Source organism: Lactuca saligna, chromosome 5 (genome assembly GCF_052625555.1).
Source record: "Lactuca saligna cultivar CGN05327 chromosome 5, ASM5262555v1, whole genome shotgun sequence".
NCBI lineage: Eukaryota > Viridiplantae > Streptophyta > Magnoliopsida > Asterales > Asteraceae > Lactuca > Lactuca saligna.
Window position 1 is genome coordinate 113,591,954 of NC_136421.1, and position 20,890 is coordinate 113,612,843.

At 33.8% G+C, this 20,890-nt stretch overlaps 1 protein-coding gene across 2 annotated transcripts in view; it reads left to right on the top strand.

The window, feature by feature from the left end:
- Positions 1-5,668: 5,668 nt before the first annotated feature.
- The window catches only part of PPDK (pyruvate orthophosphate dikinase), a 36,938-nt gene continuing 21,716 nt past the window's right edge, over positions 5,669-20,890 (top strand). The window contains exons 1-2 of one of the 2 annotated variants that reach the window (XM_078957286.1): positions 5,669-5,796; positions 6,122-6,402. In XM_078957286.1, coding sequence (XP_078813412.1) covers positions 6,142-6,402 — 261 coding nt within the window. In that variant the 5' untranslated portion in view covers positions 5,669-5,796; positions 6,122-6,141. The other variant, XM_078957285.1, reaches the window with a different exon arrangement.

Genomic DNA, 20,890 nt, shown 5'->3' on the forward strand with positions numbered 1-20,890 from the left:
CCAAAGTACCAGCAGGATGTGAAGGATGGGAAAGTCAAACCCAACCATGCAGGTATTTACACTATCATTTCTAATAACTCACCCCATTCGAAATCTTGGGTCCTTGATACCGGTTGCGGTATTCATATTTGTTGTGACTTGCAGGGACTAGGAAGAAGTGAAAATGTGGAGCAAGGAAGAATAAACTTAATCATGGGAAATAGGAAAGTTACACCTGTCACCAAGATTGGAGTTTATACTTTATCGCTAAGTAGTGGGTTAAATTTAGATTTGAATAAATGTTGTTATTCGCCAGAAATGGCAAGAAATATTATTTCCTTTCATGCATTGTACAAACAAGGTTTCACCTTTTCGTTTGATAATGAAGTTGGTTCGATTAATGCTTTCTTTAATAATGTACTTTATTTTAAAGCATTACCTTGTGATGGTGTGTATGAAGCTGTATCTATTGTAGATAACTTAGGAAATAATGTTTTGTGTATTGATTCTACTAATAATAATAACTTGGATAAAGCATCATTATGGCATTGTCGTCTTGGACATATAAGCAAGAAACGCATAGGCCAACTCCAAAAAGATGGAGTCTTGGAGTCGTTTGACCTAAAGTCAAATGATAGTTGCGAATCATGCTTGCTTGGAAAAATGACAAAGTCACCCTTCACAGGCTCGTGTGAAAGGGGTGAAGGTTTGTTGGACCTTATACACACGGATGTGTGTGGACCATTCAAACATGCCACAAGGGATGCTAATCGTTATTATTTGACTTTTACTGATGATTACAGTAGATATGGATATGTCTACTTAATCAAGCATAAGTCAGAGACTTTCGAGAAGTTTAAGGAATTTAAACAGGAAGTCGAGAATCAATTGGGCAGGAACATTAAGATGCTTCGATCCGATCGAGGTGGTGAGTATCTTAGTTCAGAGTTCCTCGACTATCTAAGGGAATGTGGGATTGTCTCACAATTGACACCTCCCAGGACACCGCAGTTGAATGGTGTGGCTGAGAGGCGTAATCGAACCTTGTTGGACATGGTTCGTTCCATGATGAGTCGAGCTTCGCTACCAATCTCATTCTGGGGGTATGCCTTAGAGACTGCCGCCCATATCCTTAATCTAGTCCCTACAAAGAAATTTGCCAAAACTCCTCACGAGATGTGGACTGGTAAAGTACCTAAACTAGACCACATCAAGATTTGGGGAAGCGAGGCTTTCGTGAGACGCGAGACTCATGATAAGCTCGAACCCCGAAGCGAGAGGTGTATTTTCATCGGCTACCCACAGCAATCCTTTGGTTACCTCTTCTACAGACCTAGTGACAACGTGGTCTTTGTAGCAAGAAGAGGAGTCTTTCGAGAAAGAGAGTTTATAAGCCAAGGAGACAGTGGGAGGCAAGTTGATCTTGAAGAAATTCAAGAGTCAAGTGGTGAAGGAACTTCAAACTCTAGCCCTCAACTTGAGGAGGAAACTCCTGTTGAGCCAATTGACGAATCTGTACCTCTGAGGCGTTCCACGAGAGTTAGGAATGCACCTGAGCATTACTATGGATTCCATATTACTGCAGAAGGTGAGACACTTATTAGTGATGAGACACTAGTAAGTCAAGATGACCCTAACAGCTACGAGGAAGCCATGGCAGGCCCCGAGTTTGCTAAATGGAAAGAGGCTATGGATAGCGAGATACAATCCATGTATGACAATCAAGTTTGGAACTTGGTTGAGAATGTACCAGGTTGAAAGACTGTAGGGTGCAAATGGGTCTTCAAGAAGAAGACCGACATGGATGGTAAAGTACACACTTATAAGGCTAGACTGGTTGCAAAGGGCTTCTCTCAAATTCCTGGAGTGGATTATGATGAGACCTTTTCTCCGGTAGCCAAGATTAAGTCTATTCGGGTTTTGTTAGCCATAGCCGCATTTCATGACTATGAAATTTGGCAAATGGATGTCAAAACCGCTTTCCTTAATGGGAAGTTGGCTGAAGATGTTTACATGAGTCAGCCAGAGGGTTTTGTCAGCAACAAGTACCCTAATAGAGTGTGTAAGCTTGAGAAATCCATTTATGGATTAAAGCAAGCACCTCGCAGATGGAATCTTTGCTTTGATGAAAAGGTCAAGGAATTTGGCTTTTCTAGGAGTGAAGATGAATCTTGTGTATATGTCAAGGCTAGTGGGAGTATAGTTAGCTTTTTGGTATTGTATGTGGATGACATACTACTCATAGGAAACGACATTCCAACCCTGCAGGAAGTAAAGTCCTGGCTTGGAAAGTGTTTCGCTATGAAGGACCTTGGTGAAGCTGCCTATATTTTGGGGATAAGAATCTTGAGAGATCGGAGTAAAAGACTAATTGGACTTAGTCAAAGTACCTACTTGGAGAAGGTTCTGAAGAGATTCAGAATGCAAGACTCCAAGAAAGGAGAGTTACCCATCCAGAGTAGCGCCAAGTTGAGTAAGACACAAAGCCCTAGCACTGAGGCTGAGATAGCAGAAATGAGTCGAGTACCTTATGCTTCGGCTGTAGGTTCGATCATGTATGCTATGACGTGTACTCGACCTGATGTAGCCTTTGCCTTGAGCATGGTTAGCAGGTTTCAGGGGAACCCTGGCAAGGCACACTGGACTGCGGTAAAGAATATTCTCAAGTACCTACGAAGGACTAAGGATTGGGTCCTTACCCTCGGTGGGAGTGATGACTTGAGAGTTGTAGGGTATAGTGATGCTAGCTTCCAGACTGATAGGGATAACTTCCGCTCTCAGTCGGGCTGGGTCTTTACCCTAAATGGAAGAGCAATTTCTTGGAAGAGTTCCAAGCAAGAGACAGTGGCAGATTCTACTTGTGAATCAGAGTATATTGCAGCTAGCGAAGCGGCAAAGGAGGCGTTATGGCTGAGGAACTTCATTGGAGACCTTGGAGTTGTACCAGCTATTAAAGAGCCAATGGAAATTTTCTGTGATAGTGAAAGTGCTGTTGCCTTAGCCAAGGAACCAAGGGATCACGGGAGATCCAGACACATCGATAGAAAATACCATTTCATCAGACATCGGATCGAAGAAGGACTCCTTGTGGCAAAGAGGGTATCATCAGATGAGAATCCGGCAGATCCCCTCACGAAGGGACTGACTCGGGTTAAGCATCTCCAGCATGCTCGGAGCATAGGGCTGAAGGATGATATTAGATTTAGTAGTTAGATAATCTCGAAATTTGTAAAGTGTAATTGACATTTGATGATGAATAAAAGTGTTTTATTTATGAGTAAAGTGTTACTATCTCTTGTCGATCGTTTACTATATTTCTTTTGCATGTTTTGACTTCCAGAATAATTTTGTTTGGTATAACATATTATTCAAACCTCCACAGTCGGTCATATGTCAGAAGTAGGTATGAATCAAGACTGTCATGTTTGGTTGTAGAGGTCTGGGACAAGGCTACAACAATCATGAGTGCTCATAAGTTCTGAGCATTGGACTCAACCCACGCTCACTGGAATCACTTCATGGAATTCTATCTCGAGTGATCGTGAGACGGTAATATCATATAAATCTTTAAACCTAGAGATATGATTTGTTACTTACAAGTTGGTTATGCATTGATTGTACGAAAAACGCATTGGTAACTCGATGTTATAAAATCGCGCTCTTATGTGTAAATCAATGAGTAGTAGAACAAACATATGAGTCGAAGTTTATCTGTTCCTTCTTGGATTAGAAGCTGATATCTGGGCCCCTCGATGATTTTGTTTTGACCTATGTACCGGGCCCGGTCAGAACTAAATTGATGTGTTCAATGAAGTTCTTTGTCAAACAAATCGGAAATCGGGAAACAAATTGTTGGACAATAAGTAAGACATTGTTCCATGTATTTGTCCGACTGATATCTAGAACAGAGGATTATATGATCACTTATCTTAAATGGCGTACCATCATCTTCTCAGTTTCGAGAAACCTTGAAAAGAGCTACGATTGCCGATCGGTTCCTAAAGTCATACTTGCAGTAATAGTTATTAGACTTATCCAAGTGGGAGACTGTTGGATAAGGTGTCTAAGTCCATAACTATTTCTGGTATGTACTTGACCCGACCCGGCATGGTCCATTTGGGTTACATGGCACCATGCAATTGGATAGACTAAATGAGAGAAATAACACTTGGAGATTATTAATATATTATAAGTTCTAATATATTAATAATATTATTTGATTAGTTTGATCAAGAATTAATTAAGAATTAATTAAGTGATCAAAAGATAACTAATTAAATATATGGGTTGATTATGTAAATCATCCATATCTTGTATAGTGGGCTAAAAGGCTCCATGGACTATCAAGTTGGGTTCCACCCATAGGATGCTCCATGGGAGTTACAAACCCATGGGTCATGGAAATGAAGAGTCATGACACATTAGGGTTTAACCCTAGTTGTGTCAACACTATATAAGTAACATGTTCTCCACCCAAAATCGGCTACACTAAGAAACAAGAGGGCTTGGCCGATTTTGAGAAGTGAGTATTCTCTCATAAGTTCTTCCAAGAGCATTTGGTGTTGTGTGAAGCATTTGAGGCATCACACTTGGGGTGCTAGGCTCACAAGGTTTCAAGGAACACAAACAACAACAAGGTAAGTTATTCTATCTATACTTTATGTTAAAATTGTTCCCCATGTATGCTAGATAGGAATATAACCTTGGAATTCAACTTTGCATGACAATTAGACAAACATAGATCCAAGGTTATTAGGGTTGCATGTACACTTAGGAAGTGTTAGAATGCTCAAAATCCATCACATCCTTGCCCCATGTTGTGGCGCAGAGTTTCCTCCAAAACTGCATCTTTAGTCCTTGACAAAAATAAACTTGACCAATCTGGAATACGGATGTTACAAGTGATAGATTAGCACTCTAACAATACTGAAGGAGCTAGAAATGCCAAGGGAAAAAAAGAACCAGATAACAACAAACTAATGAAAGAGAAAGAGAGTAAAGTCATAGACAAACAACTCTACATCAATAATTTTGTAAACGAAAGTTAAGTAATTATTTTTTTTCTTGGAAACACCTTCTTAAGTCTTTTGAAGTAGGAGATGACACAATCCTCAATTGCAGTGTTGTGTGGCGACCAAGAACCGATGGCTGTGGGGTTTCCATTGAGGAAAGAGAACGATACATATTTCTTGTTTCTTATAAAAAGATTGTGATGGTAGAGTGGGGAGACCCAAGGCGACAACTTCATCTTTGAAAGGGATGGTGTTGAAGACAACAATAGAAGTAAGAGATGGAAGCAATGAAGAGTAGGGTTTTATTTAGAGTGAGACTGAGATGTTGTGGGGTGAGGGTGAGAGGGGGCTTTATTTTTTATTTTTATTTTTAATTGAAATTAGTTTTAGAAAAAAGAATAAAAAAAAAGGTATAAAAATTATTTTACATGTGTTAATACCAATCATGCAAAAATTGAAAACATAAGGACCATCTTCATAAAAAAAAAAAGTTAGAGCCCAAGTCAACTTTTTTATAAAGCACAAGGACCATTTATGTAATTTTGTCTACTATTTATTTGATAAACACTTAAAAAAAAAAAAAAATTAAATATAATTTTAAAAATTTTATACGAATTTAAAAGGCTTCACATTTATTAGTCCTTTTCAATTTGCAGAGTAATATGGTACACTCATTCCCAATCCTTTGGAACGGTCGATCATGTTTCATGGCGGCACTTTTCCTTCACCGGGACAAATTGAGTGGCTCCATTCATCTACTGTTGTCGTCTTCCATGAAAACGAAGGCTTCAACACGATCTCACAGGTAAACCCTTTGAATCCTACGATGGTCAAACCTACAAATTTCAATTATTTCCATTAACCGCCCAAATGCCCATAATGTCTCGTAATTTGGTCCACTCATTGATTCATATCTTCACCGAATAATCGAAAAAAACCCGACTTCGATCCGATAATCTCCCTTCTTTCTCTCTGGTTGCTACTTGCCACTGATCCATTCTGCAGGTATCATGATCACGTTTTCTGACTAATTGTTTTGACTTCAATTGTTGATTATTTGCTTTATCAAGAACTCGATCTGGGTTATCTACCGATGTTGCGTAATTATAAGTACATCTAAATCTGAGCAGGGGAAGGGGAAGGGAAGAAGATGACTTCATTGTTTGTGAAAGGACTGCTCCTGAAGTCCACCGCCGATGAAGAATACTCACCAACGAATTTAAAACAACGGCGGAGATGTGAAAACGGTGTTCTTCGTGTATTAGATCACCACCGTCAACGTCCTTTTCTCCGGTGGATTCGCCATGGGAACATGAGCATAGCGCGAAGAGCAGAGTCACAGGTCGGTGGATCAGTTCCACTGCGGGCAGTTCTCAATCCGGTGTCTCCGCCGGTGATGACGACCAAAAAGGTATGTATGAATTTACGCTTTAATTATCGGTTTCGAATATGCAAATTTGAAGTTTTGAATGCATGTTTGTGGCTTCTGTTGGGTTTTATGGGTGTTATGCTTTGGGATCATAATTTCGATATATACCATGTTGAATTGAATCGACATGTTGGACGTAGTTATGTTAGCTCAGTTATTGCCCCAAATTGGAAATACAGGGTACACTTGTTAGAGACTGTTTTATAAAAATTATATATATAAATATTTATAAATGACAAAATGAGTCCATGCCACCAATTATTTATAAATTTACTAGGTATGTGTACTATAATTGTTGGTTGATATTAATAAAACAACTTAAATACTATAAAAGTAATTATCATTAATCATGTAAATAAATATTTTTTCACATTTACATTTAATCATTTAAAGTATCTAACTTGATCCGGTTTTCGATAAAGTATCTAACTTGATTATACAGTGTTACATGACATAATATTAATTTTGATATGTGTATTAGAGTGATACATAATAAAAAAAAATTAAAATTATTTTTTTATTAATATACAAAGATTCCAAATTTGTTATATTAAATCATAAAACAAAAATAAAACAGACAAAAATACAATATTGATCAACAGGTTTCATTATTGTATAAATATAATATATAATATTTATAATTAAAAAAGGTTAGGTAATTAATCACCTATAAGACACACAAGTTTGATGTTTTTACGGTTTAGTCTCATTTTTCAATATTATTTTTCAAGAAAAGCCCAAAACTTTCCCTAACTTTTTTCTATGAGACTCATTTATCTGGTTTGCAAGTAAACTTTTGATAAGCGCAATTTCTTTTTCCAAAAAAAAAACACACACACACATTTATCTGATTGAGCAAAAGGTTCAGAAAAACGTTTTCTTTTTCTAATATGGTATCATTATATAGCTATATATAATAACAAACATATATTTTTTTATGTAAACTTCATGATACATACATATTTATAAATGTATATATACAAAAAATATGACACCATATAATTCAGTTACTATGCTTTTATATTATTGGCAAAAATCCAGAAAATATAACTCAATAAAGATATATTGATTACCACCACATATTGCTACATGAAGACTAAGACTTTAATTGAGATATTTCTTGCCATGATGGGGATCATGGAGCAGCTTTTTTCCATGTTTTTTTTTTCTAAGGTGGTTGTAGGTCGTGTAGTTGGAGTACAATCTTGAGGCTGCCAAACAACTTGTGTAATTTCATTCGTTAAATGTTTAAATACGCATCATTCTCCCAAAATAAACATGAAATTACTAAGATATCCTTTAAATCAAACAATTCAAGGTATTAATGTATTACACAAGTTAAAATAGTTTTAAAACAACTTTATCATAGCCCATAAGGTACTCATAGGATTGATGGTGCCACTTAAAACATGATCCAAGTTAAGAAATTAAAAACATATTTCAATAGACATGTTAATGCAACTAGCATAGACAAAATATATTGTCACAACCATTGTATTTGGTGTTGGGTGTAGAAGAATCTTGTCACCCACGACAAGATCCTTCGTATGATAGGTGTAACAGATGTTCTATTGATGTGAACAATGGGTTCTTTAGTGTGGCACAACTTTGAACCTAACTCAACGTCAACATATCTTAGAAACAGGTTGGTAGGCGACTTTATGAAGTAAAGATCAACGTTGACTTTACATGCCTTTGGTGTTATATATAGTTATATAATGACACCAAGCGAGAAAGAGTAATTTTGTGAAAAAAAAAAAACGAGGAGATGCGAAACATTCTTTGCTTCATCTTTCATGCCTACCTACCATGCTAATCAAGATGGAAGATCTCATTTCGAATTTGAGTTTAGAAACTTCCCTAGTTGAAATGGGTAACGTGTTCCACTGCTTGGACTGATAGGTTTGTACTACTACCAGTAAAAACAGAAAGTTTTGAAATGCTTTTCGTAAGGCAAGGTAGTCAGTGCAGGTAGGCGAGGGCAGTTCCGATCTACGATTTATGGCAGTCTATTTTCTTTCCTTTTCTCGTTGTATCAATCTTTCTTAGTGCACCCGTAAAGAGAGAATGCTTGGTAGCAGGACAATAGGAGTTCAGTAGGCGGACTTTCCAGCTCGAGGCTAGAAGCTACCAACACTTTAATATAAACAAAAACAGAAATCGGAATTCGTGGGGCCCGAGGCCTTACAGAAAAAGATCGATGAACGATTAAGCGAGACTTTGCCTTAGAGACCAATGAAATGAGACCATGAAGCTTTATTACACAAAAGTTCTTTGAAGGCCTTTTGCTTCTGCTTCCTTGCTTACTATTGCTATCACCTCAACTGCTTTGACCTGCTCACTTAGAGTAAAGATCAATAGTGGGGGACCCGTTATCACCATACCTCTTTGTACTGGTTGTTGAGCGGTTGGGTCATCTGATACAAAGTGAGGTTGATCTGGGTAGTTGGCTACCTTTTAGGCTGCATAAAAAAGTTACGGCCATATCCTATCTGTTTTTTGCTGATGATTTCATCTTATTTGCTGAAGCAGACATGGAACAAGCGGGTACTGTTTTTTCAAAAAAAAAAAAAAGAAAAAAAAGAAAAAAAAACACTATGTATTCCTGGAAGTTTAACTGCAAACAACCTAAATAGAAAAACTTAAGAAATGTTTAAATTTTTTGGAAAAAAATTGAAAATATAGGTTTAAACCGTAAAAACATTCAACGCATAGGTATTTTACTTAATTATCCCAAATTAGATGTAAGACTCATGTATTACATGGATTAATTAAAAAAATTAAATATAAAGGCCTAAATATTTAAGAACTTTGAATTTATAAGAAAATAAGAAAAATAATGAATTATTAAATTTTGTTATCGTTTAAATTTAAATAAATAAACAAAATAAGCTAATGAGCTTTAATTTGTGAATTTTGAAATATAAATATAAGTCCATTAATGAAATTGATATTTATTTATTATTACTACATTTATTGTAATTATTACATTAAAGTATTATGCGGAATTTATTAAAATAAGATAAACTCATAAAATGACATGTAGAAAAAAAATTAATTCAAAATAACTACAAAATAACATTTGACAAATTGAATGAGAGTATGAAACGTTAAAAAAAAAAAAAAAAAAAAAAAAAAAAAAAAAAAAAAAAAAAAACTTTTATTTATTAGAATAGATACGTTTGATAATTGATATTCAATATTTTTGCTCATTTCTAAGGTATCCCCGGATCTTTTTAATAGTGTGATTTATTTTATTTATTTTATTATGTATTTTTTAATAAAGTAAGCTAAATGAAAGGAAGCAATGTATAAATTGTAAATATGATAAAGGATGTATAACATAAATTTAAATTCAAATTGAGTTAGTGATGGACCATGGCGCATGCTATCTTTTTTTTTTTTTTTTTTTAATCGGCAAATGTAATATACTTCTAAGTTAACAACACCTATTTCACCTATGTGCACAACGGGACTTCAACCTTCGACCTCAAAGAGAAAGGGTACCACCTGATACCGCTGGGCTACAAGCCCTTTGGTATGGCGCATGCTATCTAAGTTTAGAATGTGCCATGGACCGACTCGATCAAGCATAGGAATTCACTACGCTAGGGAATTTCTTGGGCCGATTCTTATATTTATGGATCTCCCAATTTTTACCCTTAATGGATGCTCTAGAAAGAATAATGTAAACTTATGTGTAAAGACAATAGGTGTAGGTAATATCTAGAACTTTAATAGACCATAAAAATCTATAAACTTCTTGGGTTTAGATTTTATCTGAAATGGGTACATCTCTGCTTGGGTACTTGTTCCGTTGTTCATAATCTATCAAAAGAAGGGTTAACCTATTTCGCTAATAAGGAGTTCCTAAAAATAAGGTCTTGGATTCTCTATTTCAAACATATACTAAATAAACTATTGTGAGAACTATAAAATTTTACTCCGTTTAAAACGATTGTTACTAGGATCATTTAGATCTTGCAAAAAATAATTTCAAAGAAAGTGATACTAGAAAGGTTACTCATTTTGAAGCCACGGAGATGTTTTACAACTAGCGGTGAGCAAAAACCGAACCGATAAAAGAAAAACAGCAAAAACCACAATAAACCGCAACCGAAAAATCGAAACCGACACAAAAACTGATGGTGCTGATTTTAATTTTTTTGGAAAACCAAATTTATTGGTGCCGTGCAGTGTTTATCTAGAAACCAGACCACCAAAACCGAATTGCATCACAAGATTATTAACAATAAAATAAATCACTAATTTATATTATACAATTATACATATTATTTAAAAAACTAATAAATTCTAATTCATACATATATATATATATATTGAATTTGACGGTAATTCGTAATTAGGTATTAGGTTTAATATGTGAGTTTGTCACTTTGTGTTTGTAACTTAAAAATTATGTGTAAAGTGTAAACGCTATGTGAGCTACAACTTGCAAGCTTGTAACTTCTAACCACAAATTGAATAAAAAAAAATAAGTTTTGGCATATGGGTTGCAAATGAAGTGATTAGGTAAACATAAAAAAATTATAAAAAAAAATTTTAAAAAAAAAAAAAAAAAAAAAACCCTCAAAACTACAGCTTCTAAATGTGATGAAACGAATTGACACCATGGTCATACAATCATAAATCTTCACATGAACATCATGGTTAAAAAAATCATATCGGTGAACATAAAAAACCTCACCATATGTTTGACTCGGTTTAAAACCAACCCCAAACTGGTACAAATTGAAACTGCACTCAAAAACCGCAAAACCGAACCATTAAAAAACCGCACCCATCGGTTTCTAGAGTTCAAAAACCGCACCTTGCGGTTTGCGGTTCGGTTTAGCCCTAAAACCGCACCAAACTTCACCATGCTCACCCCTACTTACAACAAAGGATCATCTGCTATAAAGACTCCAAAGAAAGATGATCTTCCTTAAGGTAGCGTTTGGTGAGAGGGACAGAACAAATGTATTTTAGATGGAGTTTGGTATGATTGGAACAAGGACAATGTAGAACTTTCACTAAGTCAAATGGGACTAAATCACTGACTTTTAGTCCCACCCAAAACCGTAGAACACGATGGAACAAATGTTACAATGACATAAAACTTGTTGGGTTATTCTTATCCGCCGTCCTCACCTCCTCAATCATCTTCTCGGTTGACATTCTGATGAACCACACTCCTCCTCCTCGCTGTCTACGCTTCTCTTCCTCATCGATATATTTTTCTTCCTCTCATATTCTCTGCTATTTCCTATTTTCGTCATGCATTGTTATTATTATTTTTTTTTTTTATGATTTGGTCTCATTGTTGTTGATCTGCATCGCACTTGCTAAGAATTTCTTTCAATATGAATCGTTGATTTGTTGCTTCCGCTTTTCATAAAATAGTGTAAATAATTTATTTTTGATTTCCATCCTAATCGTCGTCGATATGCTCCCTAGGGCTTCAATGTTATTATCATTATTATAATTAACAATGGAAGAAGACGTTAACCAATGGGGATTAAGATATGTCAAATTCCACTGTAGTTAATTTAACAATTATATCTATAAAAAGATATTAAGAAGAAAATGTAAAAAAGATTAGATAAATTTTAAGGACAATATGGTAATTTAATAATCTTGTTCTATTGTGTTCTTGTTACGCCAAACACTATATTAAAAATCAATTTAAGTTCTGATCAGTCCAGTTCTGTATTGTTCAGTCCAATCCAACTTTATCTCATTACTAAACGCTACCTAAAGAGCTAAAGATCATAAACCAGCCATAAAAAATAAAAAATAATAATAAAAATTAACATGATACGGGTTGGCAACGGTTGATGTCAAGAAGCATCTTGACTGATTTTGGGAAGAGTTTGAGGAGATTTATAAAACATGAATTATATAAATGTAAAGGAAAATATCGCATTTCCATGTAAGATTTTTAGGAGATTTAGAGGGTGTTTGGAAGTGCTTTTTTAACTAGAAAAATGTTTTTTTTAGATAAAAGTGTTTATTTGCTTATAGTGGTGGTAAAAAGAGTTTTTTAAAAAGTGTTTGGATAAGCTTTTACAATGAAAAAGCCAATAAATCAATAAGTTAAAAAGTGTTTGGCTTAAAAAGTGCTTTTTAAAGTTATTTTGGCTGAAAAGCCATAAGCAGTTTCAAAAAACCACGTTTTCCATGCTTATTGAAGCTTATAGAAAAGTCATTCTGAAAAGTGCTTTTGAGTTTACCAAACACTTTTTTTTTGGTTTATTAGCTTTTCAAAAAGCTAATAAGCAAATAAGCACTTTTCAAACCAATCCCAAACACCCCCTTATAAAACATGAATGATATAAATGTAAGGAAAAATGTCACATTTCCTAGCAAGTTGCTTAAGACAATGACATACCTTTAAATTCAAATTGATGGTATGACAATTAGGCTTAAAGAAACTTTACATAGGATTGAATCACAAAACTATTTAACGAAGATGAGCTTGAGTTGAAAGCTTCGAATACATTAGAAATTCATCAACGATACACAATAAAATGGAAATATAATATAACCTAATCTACATATGGCAAAAACACATGTGCGCATATATGTATGCGCTATACTATCAACATGGAAATAATATTTCTTAATATAATTATAAGATATACATGGAGTCCATGTTAACTTCCCAAATGAGCATTTATAGAGAAAAAGATGACTCCAACATATGTAGATACTTATAGGATTGTTTTTTTTATAGATATGTGGTATAATAACACTCTCTCCAAGAGATGGAATTAAAACATAATATCTACATCTATTTGGAAATCATATCTGATTAGATGGAATTGGAAATTTTATATTCCTCTTTTGACTACAAGAATATCTTTAAACGTGGAGTGATAGTTTTATTCGGATGCTTTAAGCATGCCACTTTTGTATCCACAAATGGATCTTTCAGATTTTGAGTTTTCGACAAGTAGCATTGTTGCCTAATATATATTGCTAGTATCAGTTTGAAGAATTTTTTTCGTGTCACAATGGTATTCATAGGAGGCATCATATCAACCTACTTTTTAATTTACGTAACACCGTTAAAATTTCAAACAATTTTTCAATTTATTTTAGTAAAACATTTCACTTCCAAATCATTCGAAATTAAATATCCAATATCCTCTCAAAATACATGACAAAATCCATATCCCGAGATCTCAAAAACATGTCATCTGCAAGTGTGTACTGATCAAGCTGGCACCTTCCCGCGGTCATCACTGGTACCTGAAACACATATCACACAAACGGTAAGCATAAATGCTTAGTGAGTTCCCCAAAATTCCACGTATACCACATACACCCTTCCAGGCCTTAGGATCTTCTAATCCAAGTGTCTCAGGGGATTTCCATCCCGTAACTCTGTTGACCTTCCGGTCCATATCATCTTTGACCTTTTGGTCCACATCGTCATACTCATATCATAACATATCACATATAACATGCATCACATATACATCATAAACATAAGACCTTCCGGTCACATATAATTACCCAATCGGGTACGGCATAGTGAGAAGACTCACCTTACTGATGTCGGATACTCACTCATTCTCGATCTCCCGACGTCTCGGCCTCCTATATCATAAGTACATCTCTAATTAATATTTTTCCTGACTTAGTTTGACTAACACCAACAAGTCAACACTAGTCAACCATGGTCAACGGTCAACGGTCAACCTTGACCCGACTCGTCGAGTCTTGCACAAACTCGTCGAGTCCATACGTGAATTCATTTCCTCTGAATCCCTTCTGACTCACCGAGTCACTCACCCAACTCGGAGGGTCATCAACTAGTCTGAGACACGGGACAACTCGCCCTGACTCGTCGAGTCTGATCCTGGACTCGGCGAGTTCATTCCATGCACATCCTCAAACAACTTCCTGAGGTCGGATCCAGTCCTCTAACCTATAGATCTATCATTCCCAACCCCAATAACCACGTAAAGTTTCTATCTTGGTGCACATACAACATCTATTTGATTATACATGATGATTTAGCCCCAAATACCATAACCCAAGGTCATAACCTCCATTGTTCATTATAAAGCTTAATAAGTAAGGCTCTCTGGACCTCTATGGATCCAGATCCAAAGCCTCATCACCAAAAGGGACTATTTGGACATCAAATCTAACCAACAAAGGGTCTAAGAAACCCTAAATCCATATGATCATCATAAGAATAGAAGGAGAGTCGAATTACTACCTCAAATGTGATGATCTAAGCTCCAAATCCACATAATAGCAACCTCCTTTGTTTCCCATTAACTTGGATCTCCTTCTTCTTGCTAAACGACACCACAAAAGTCAATAATGGCTTCCTTTCCCTCCCAAATCTCTCAAACACTCTAGGGTTTCTCTCTGAGAACAGGTAGCTGCAAATGGAGGCCATAAGGGCCTTTAAATAGGTCCCAAACCCAAGAAATTAGGGTTTCTTTCGCCAGCTCGGACTCGGCGAATCACTCCCCGGACTTGTCGAGTCCCCTCATTAAACACATCATCCAGTCGCGACCAGACTCGACGAGTCTAAGCACCAACTCGTCGAGTCGCCTAAAAAATGAAGAAATTACAATATATTAATATACCTGGAAAACTGGGTATTACAATTTGTCTAACAGTTGTGCCTCATGGGTTGTTTTGTTGACCAAGTGGGTGAATTCCTTTTTAGCATGGGGAACATTCAAACAGCATGAGTTGACAACTTAGGCGACCAATCTAGAATGTAATCAGTTGCACTAAAGAATTGAATATATATATATATATATATATATATATATATATATATATATATATATATATATTGTGAAAGCAGTTCATCTGGCCTTGGCTGGTATATTCCATCTTCTTTTCCGAGAGCTTGATATTGTACATTTGTATCAAGGAATGAAATTTCAATAAAAAAATTCTATGTGATACTTTTCGTCCTATGAAAATAGTAGGATTTCAACAATGTAGACAAATGTATTTTCAAGAATATGTTAGAAAATTTTGATAATTTCCATTTGGAAAGCAAATGGGGTATTTTTAGCCGAAAGCAATAACCTTACATCGTTAATGTTTATTAAGGTTATGAGATTTTGTTTTTAGGTTGCCATCAAAAGTAATTCCTATTAGCTAAAATCCTTATTAGAGATCAAACTTGGACATAGTTTTAGTATCAACTAGGAATTTGAACAAAGAATTCTTTTTTTATTGAACTAGTAATTTATCGTAGTTGAAAATGGTTTGGAGGATGATAATTTATAACCAATCTTAATTTTCTATATTCTTGTTCATTATGTTTATTCACATAGAATAATTTACATCCCCATAAAGATGTGGATGATTCAATGATACCATGGTCAACTAATTTAGTGTAATCTTAAACAAAAAAGTGATAATGGTTTAGATTCGTTCATGTGTACCTTCCTTTGGTGGGGTTAATATCTTCATTTTGCTTAAACGAGAGATAAACATAAAATGGAAGATTTAACAATAAAGGTGAGACGTGCTTTCCTAGGAATTATGCCTCAGAGTACATATAAGATGGTTGTATGATCTTATGTTTGAGTATGTGTGAGGGTTGCAACAATGCAAATGTGTAGGACATAACTGTATGAATTAAAAAAAAAAACTTTAAAAAGGAAATGTGTTAATGGGTATCTTATATCTTGTAACTTGAGAAGAAGATCAAGCCCGACAAAAAGGTATTTGGCTTTGGATATTAACCCTAAAGCAATGCTGAAAAAATATCTAAGAAAAAACGAATAGTTATTAGGATATTTATGTTATCAATTACAAAAGTCTAGTTATTAGCATAAAACCCTTCTAGTAAGTTTGTTTCCAAAAGCTTTTTTTGGGGAACTTAGGGTCTAGGATGGATACTGAAGAATTGGTATCGAATAAACCTATAACAGGTATAGGTTTCACATAAATATTAGTTAGAATATGGACTTTAGTTAAGGGAATTGGTTGATTTAGTTGGACTATGAGTACTGATTTATTATTTTAGTGATGGTTTGGGAAATTTGGGAATAGGAGGATGAGAGGGTTTGGATTTGGTGTTATATGGTTGTTTGGGTAGCGATCACTATGATGGATAGGACTTATTATAAACATTATTTAATTAATGTAATAATTTGAATTGAATCTGGATACACAAAAGATCAAATTATGACATCTTTGATTGGGTTCATCATCTAGTAAATAAAGGGACTCAAGGTCACAGATATCAATTGGTTCGATTTAATTGAGGGTTTGGAATAAAGCTTGAGACCTTTTTTGTTTGAGAAATCTTTTGAAAAGTGAAGTGTTTGTCAGATTTGTTACCATGCATTCATTTTTTTCTTGAATTATGAGTTTCGATGGGGAAAGCTTTGATTTGGAACATAGGCTTCAAACATAGAGAATATCTTTGAAGGGGAACTACTTTTGTATGAGGATAATCACAAGCTGATATATTTGACACTTTATCATTAAGTGTTTGTCATTACATGTCAGACTAAGTTATTTACTAAACATTTTAAGTATTTATATTGGGAGGTGATACACAATCAAAATAAGCATTAGTTCCATACGTTTCATCTAGTTCCTCAACATAGATTTTGAAGAGAACGAATTTTCAAATGCATAAACAAGATCAAGATGTTCATTATCATGTTAGAAATACTTAAGTAGTAGACAAGCTTCATGGGGGGCATTTACTTTCTAATGAAAATTATTATTTTCAAGAAATAAATAATTTTTAATTAATTATAAGAGTGTATTGAATATTTATTAAAATCAATTTCTAACAAATAATCAATTGTATCAAGTTGTTATTAGTGTAACCATTTAGGATTATATATTATCTAGCAATATCATTTTATAATAACTCTTGGACGTATAGATATTTCAATTTACTAGGTGTATACGTGCACGTTGCGAAGGATTAAAGATAATATGTTAAAAATTTATATATAATATAGAAACATATACATTTGGATATAATTTTAATATGAAACTAATTTTAACATGATCACCACAACACATATTACCTAACAATAATAATATTTTCATCAAACTCGAACAAAAAAACATAATCTCATGTTCAACACGATAATATTACCAACATGAACCACATATTTAATAATGTCTATGAACTACTACAGTGAAAATAAAGCATACATAATATTACAAATATCATATATGAATATCGTATTATTGTGGATCCTTTTTAGTAAATCTTATTTGGTGTAGAAAAATACCATATAGAGGATTCCACACGGTGTAATAGAAAAAGTAACCATGTTTTTTAATAGAAAAAGTAACCATGTTTTTTTTTCATATCAACAGTATAAACAAAATTTGTGTATCCCGCTTATATAAATTTTTATCTTCCTCTTTCTCATTCAATATGTATAAATGCACCACAACGTAGAGATTTGAGTGTTTTTAAATCATATTTTTTTCTCCATTAATGCACTGGAATCTAGCAATCTCATATATATATATATATATATATATATATATATATATATATATATATATATATATATATATATATATATATATATATATAACTTGTTGTTATTAATTATTTTGAAGTTGAAATGATAAGTACACATAACTATATATATATATATATATATATATATATATATATATATATATATATATAAAAGGTATAAAAGTTTTGGGTCGTAACTACTAATTAGTTCTCAGTTAAAAATACTTTTGATTTGTAGTGAGAGTTTTAAATAAATATGTTGCAAAGAAAATGATCTCTATTATAATAAATATATAGATTATACTTTAGGGTGATGTCATAACTTATGTAATACGTATGTACCTTCATTATTGGTGTGGCAAGATGTATGGTTTTATTTGCAATAAGGTGCGGTTATTATGGAAAGATAAGCCTATCCTTGAAGTATAAGATAAGGCTTTCATTTTACTTGTAAGGCACCAAAGTCTTAAGTTCTCTTTTTAACACAAAAAACTTATTATCTATCTCTTGTTCTTTATGTTCTTATTTCTTGATATTAATATCTATTTACTATATTATAGTTTTTGAATTTCATGTGTCTCCATTATCTTCTTACACATAGTTCTTATATCACATATGTGTTCATCATCTTCTTCCTTGTCTTTTATAGATTTGTCACGCTCCCCCACCTTTTGTTCAAACTATATTAATATCCAATTTAAACCACTCAAATTATAATTATCAATCAAATTTGTTTAATTAAAACTTAATTGTGACAATAGAAAATTAATTTAGTTACATATATTAATTAGAGTAAATTACATAAATTGTTCTAAGGTTTGGAGTAAATTATAGGTTTCACACCTATATCCTTTATTTCACTCTGATGCTCCCTTAAGTTTGATTTGATTTTGCTTAAATTTTGACTCTCAATCGAGTTAAAGTGACTATTTTACCATTACTAATATCTTTGGATAGTTATTATTATTATTTAATCTATTAAATGACATTCACCTTGTGCCCTTACCACCTTACCCCTCTTCATCTCTCTCATGTGAACATATTACCTCCCATTCGTTTCAATTTTCTTTTGAATGTAATATGAAAATCGATTTCTATGGAGATTTCTTATTTCGCCTTTTCTTTCGACGATTACCATAATTGTCTCGTACCTCCCTTTCTTGTGTGTCTTATGTTTTACCCACCATTATGACACTGCCACCTCTGATAAGCTCTCTTTCTCTCTCCCTCTCATGCTCACTCTCAAATCAAGGTAAGCATTTTCAGGTCCTCTCACCAAATTATGAGTTAAGTGGTTGTGGGTATTATTCCTCCTATGTGTATTTTTGTGTGTTGGTCTACTTGTCTCTCATGTTGATCTTAGTGTATATATCCATTCAAGGTTGTTGCTACTATGGTTTTTACTATGCATATTTGGTCGATACGTCCTAACATTATTGTTTTTAATTATATATATATATATATATATATATATATATATATATATATATATATATATATATATATATATATATATATATATATATATATATATATATATATATATATATTTATCAATGTTGTGAAAATCCCGACTAAGTCTCAGTTAATCTTCGATTAGTACCTAGGCCCTACGCGACTAACTAGAAGGCGTCAAACGATTAATATTTTCCTACAAAATGAATGAACCAGTAGCAAACAATGAAATTTTAACATTTGAAATAGTTCTATCATAATAGAAACTATTTGATGAATGATTAGTAATGTATTAATCATATTAACATATTTTGTTATTATATTAGTGGTATTTATGAACTTTATTATGATATTACTCATATTTAATTTTTAAAATTCAACGAATTAACAATTTAAGGTCTCCATTTAATCCCCATCTAACCGATTTATCTCTTAACCACAATCTACCGACTAGCTAACTTCAAACGTTTTTTAAAACCTTGGTTTTGATTAACCACAATCTAGCCGATTTAGTCAATTGGTTGCCGCAATTTGGTCTTCCTCTATTCTTTAATTTTCCGCCTAAACTCTGGCCTACCACCACTAGAGCACCATATCATCACAATACCACACATACACATAGAAAGAACAATGGAAAGAAAACATGTGATCGAAAATAGACAAATAGATAGGAAAGAGATCACGTGTTGGGTTGTTTCTTCGTTTTTTTGGTTTAGAGATTTTTAGATGTGTTTCTTGATCGATTTTCATTCTTATAAAATCTAATCGATTTCTACGATTTTGTTTTTCATGTTTAGAAATAGATCACTTTTGGTCTTCATTTGTGTTTTATGTTTTGGCTTGCATTTATATTTCAAATTTTGGTTTTTCATTTGATTTGGTTCTACGCTTTTATCCCACGACCACATTATTTCCACCTTTCTCCATCATCCTTTTCTTTCGGTCCTTCACCCATCACCACACTCTACAATCCTTCCACCCCTCTTCTATTTCCCTCCTTTTTTTCTTTCATGACCTCTTCATCATCTTCTCAACTAACACCACCACCCAATTTGTTCATGGAAGAAAAAAAGGGAGGGAAATAGAAGAGAGGTGGAAGGATTGTAGAGTGTGGTGGTGGGATCTAATGATTGTATTATTTGTTTATATATATATATATATATATATATATATATATATATATATATATATATATATATATATATATATATATATATATATATATATATATATATATATATATAGAGAGAGAGAGAGAGAGAGAGAGAAAGAGATAGGTTCCGTTGAAATTAAAATAAAATAGAGATCTTAAGATTCAACCTCAGCTACATATTTCACATCTGCCGCTCTAACCTCCGGCACGGTAGGCCTGGTATAATCATAAATGATTATACAACGCCGTCCGTTTCTTTTTTCTCCTCCACCATCCCCATCACCATAACCGCCACAGCCACCACCATTACCATCATCTCCGACACCAGCCGACCCCACCACTGTCATCTCCGTTATTTATATCACCGC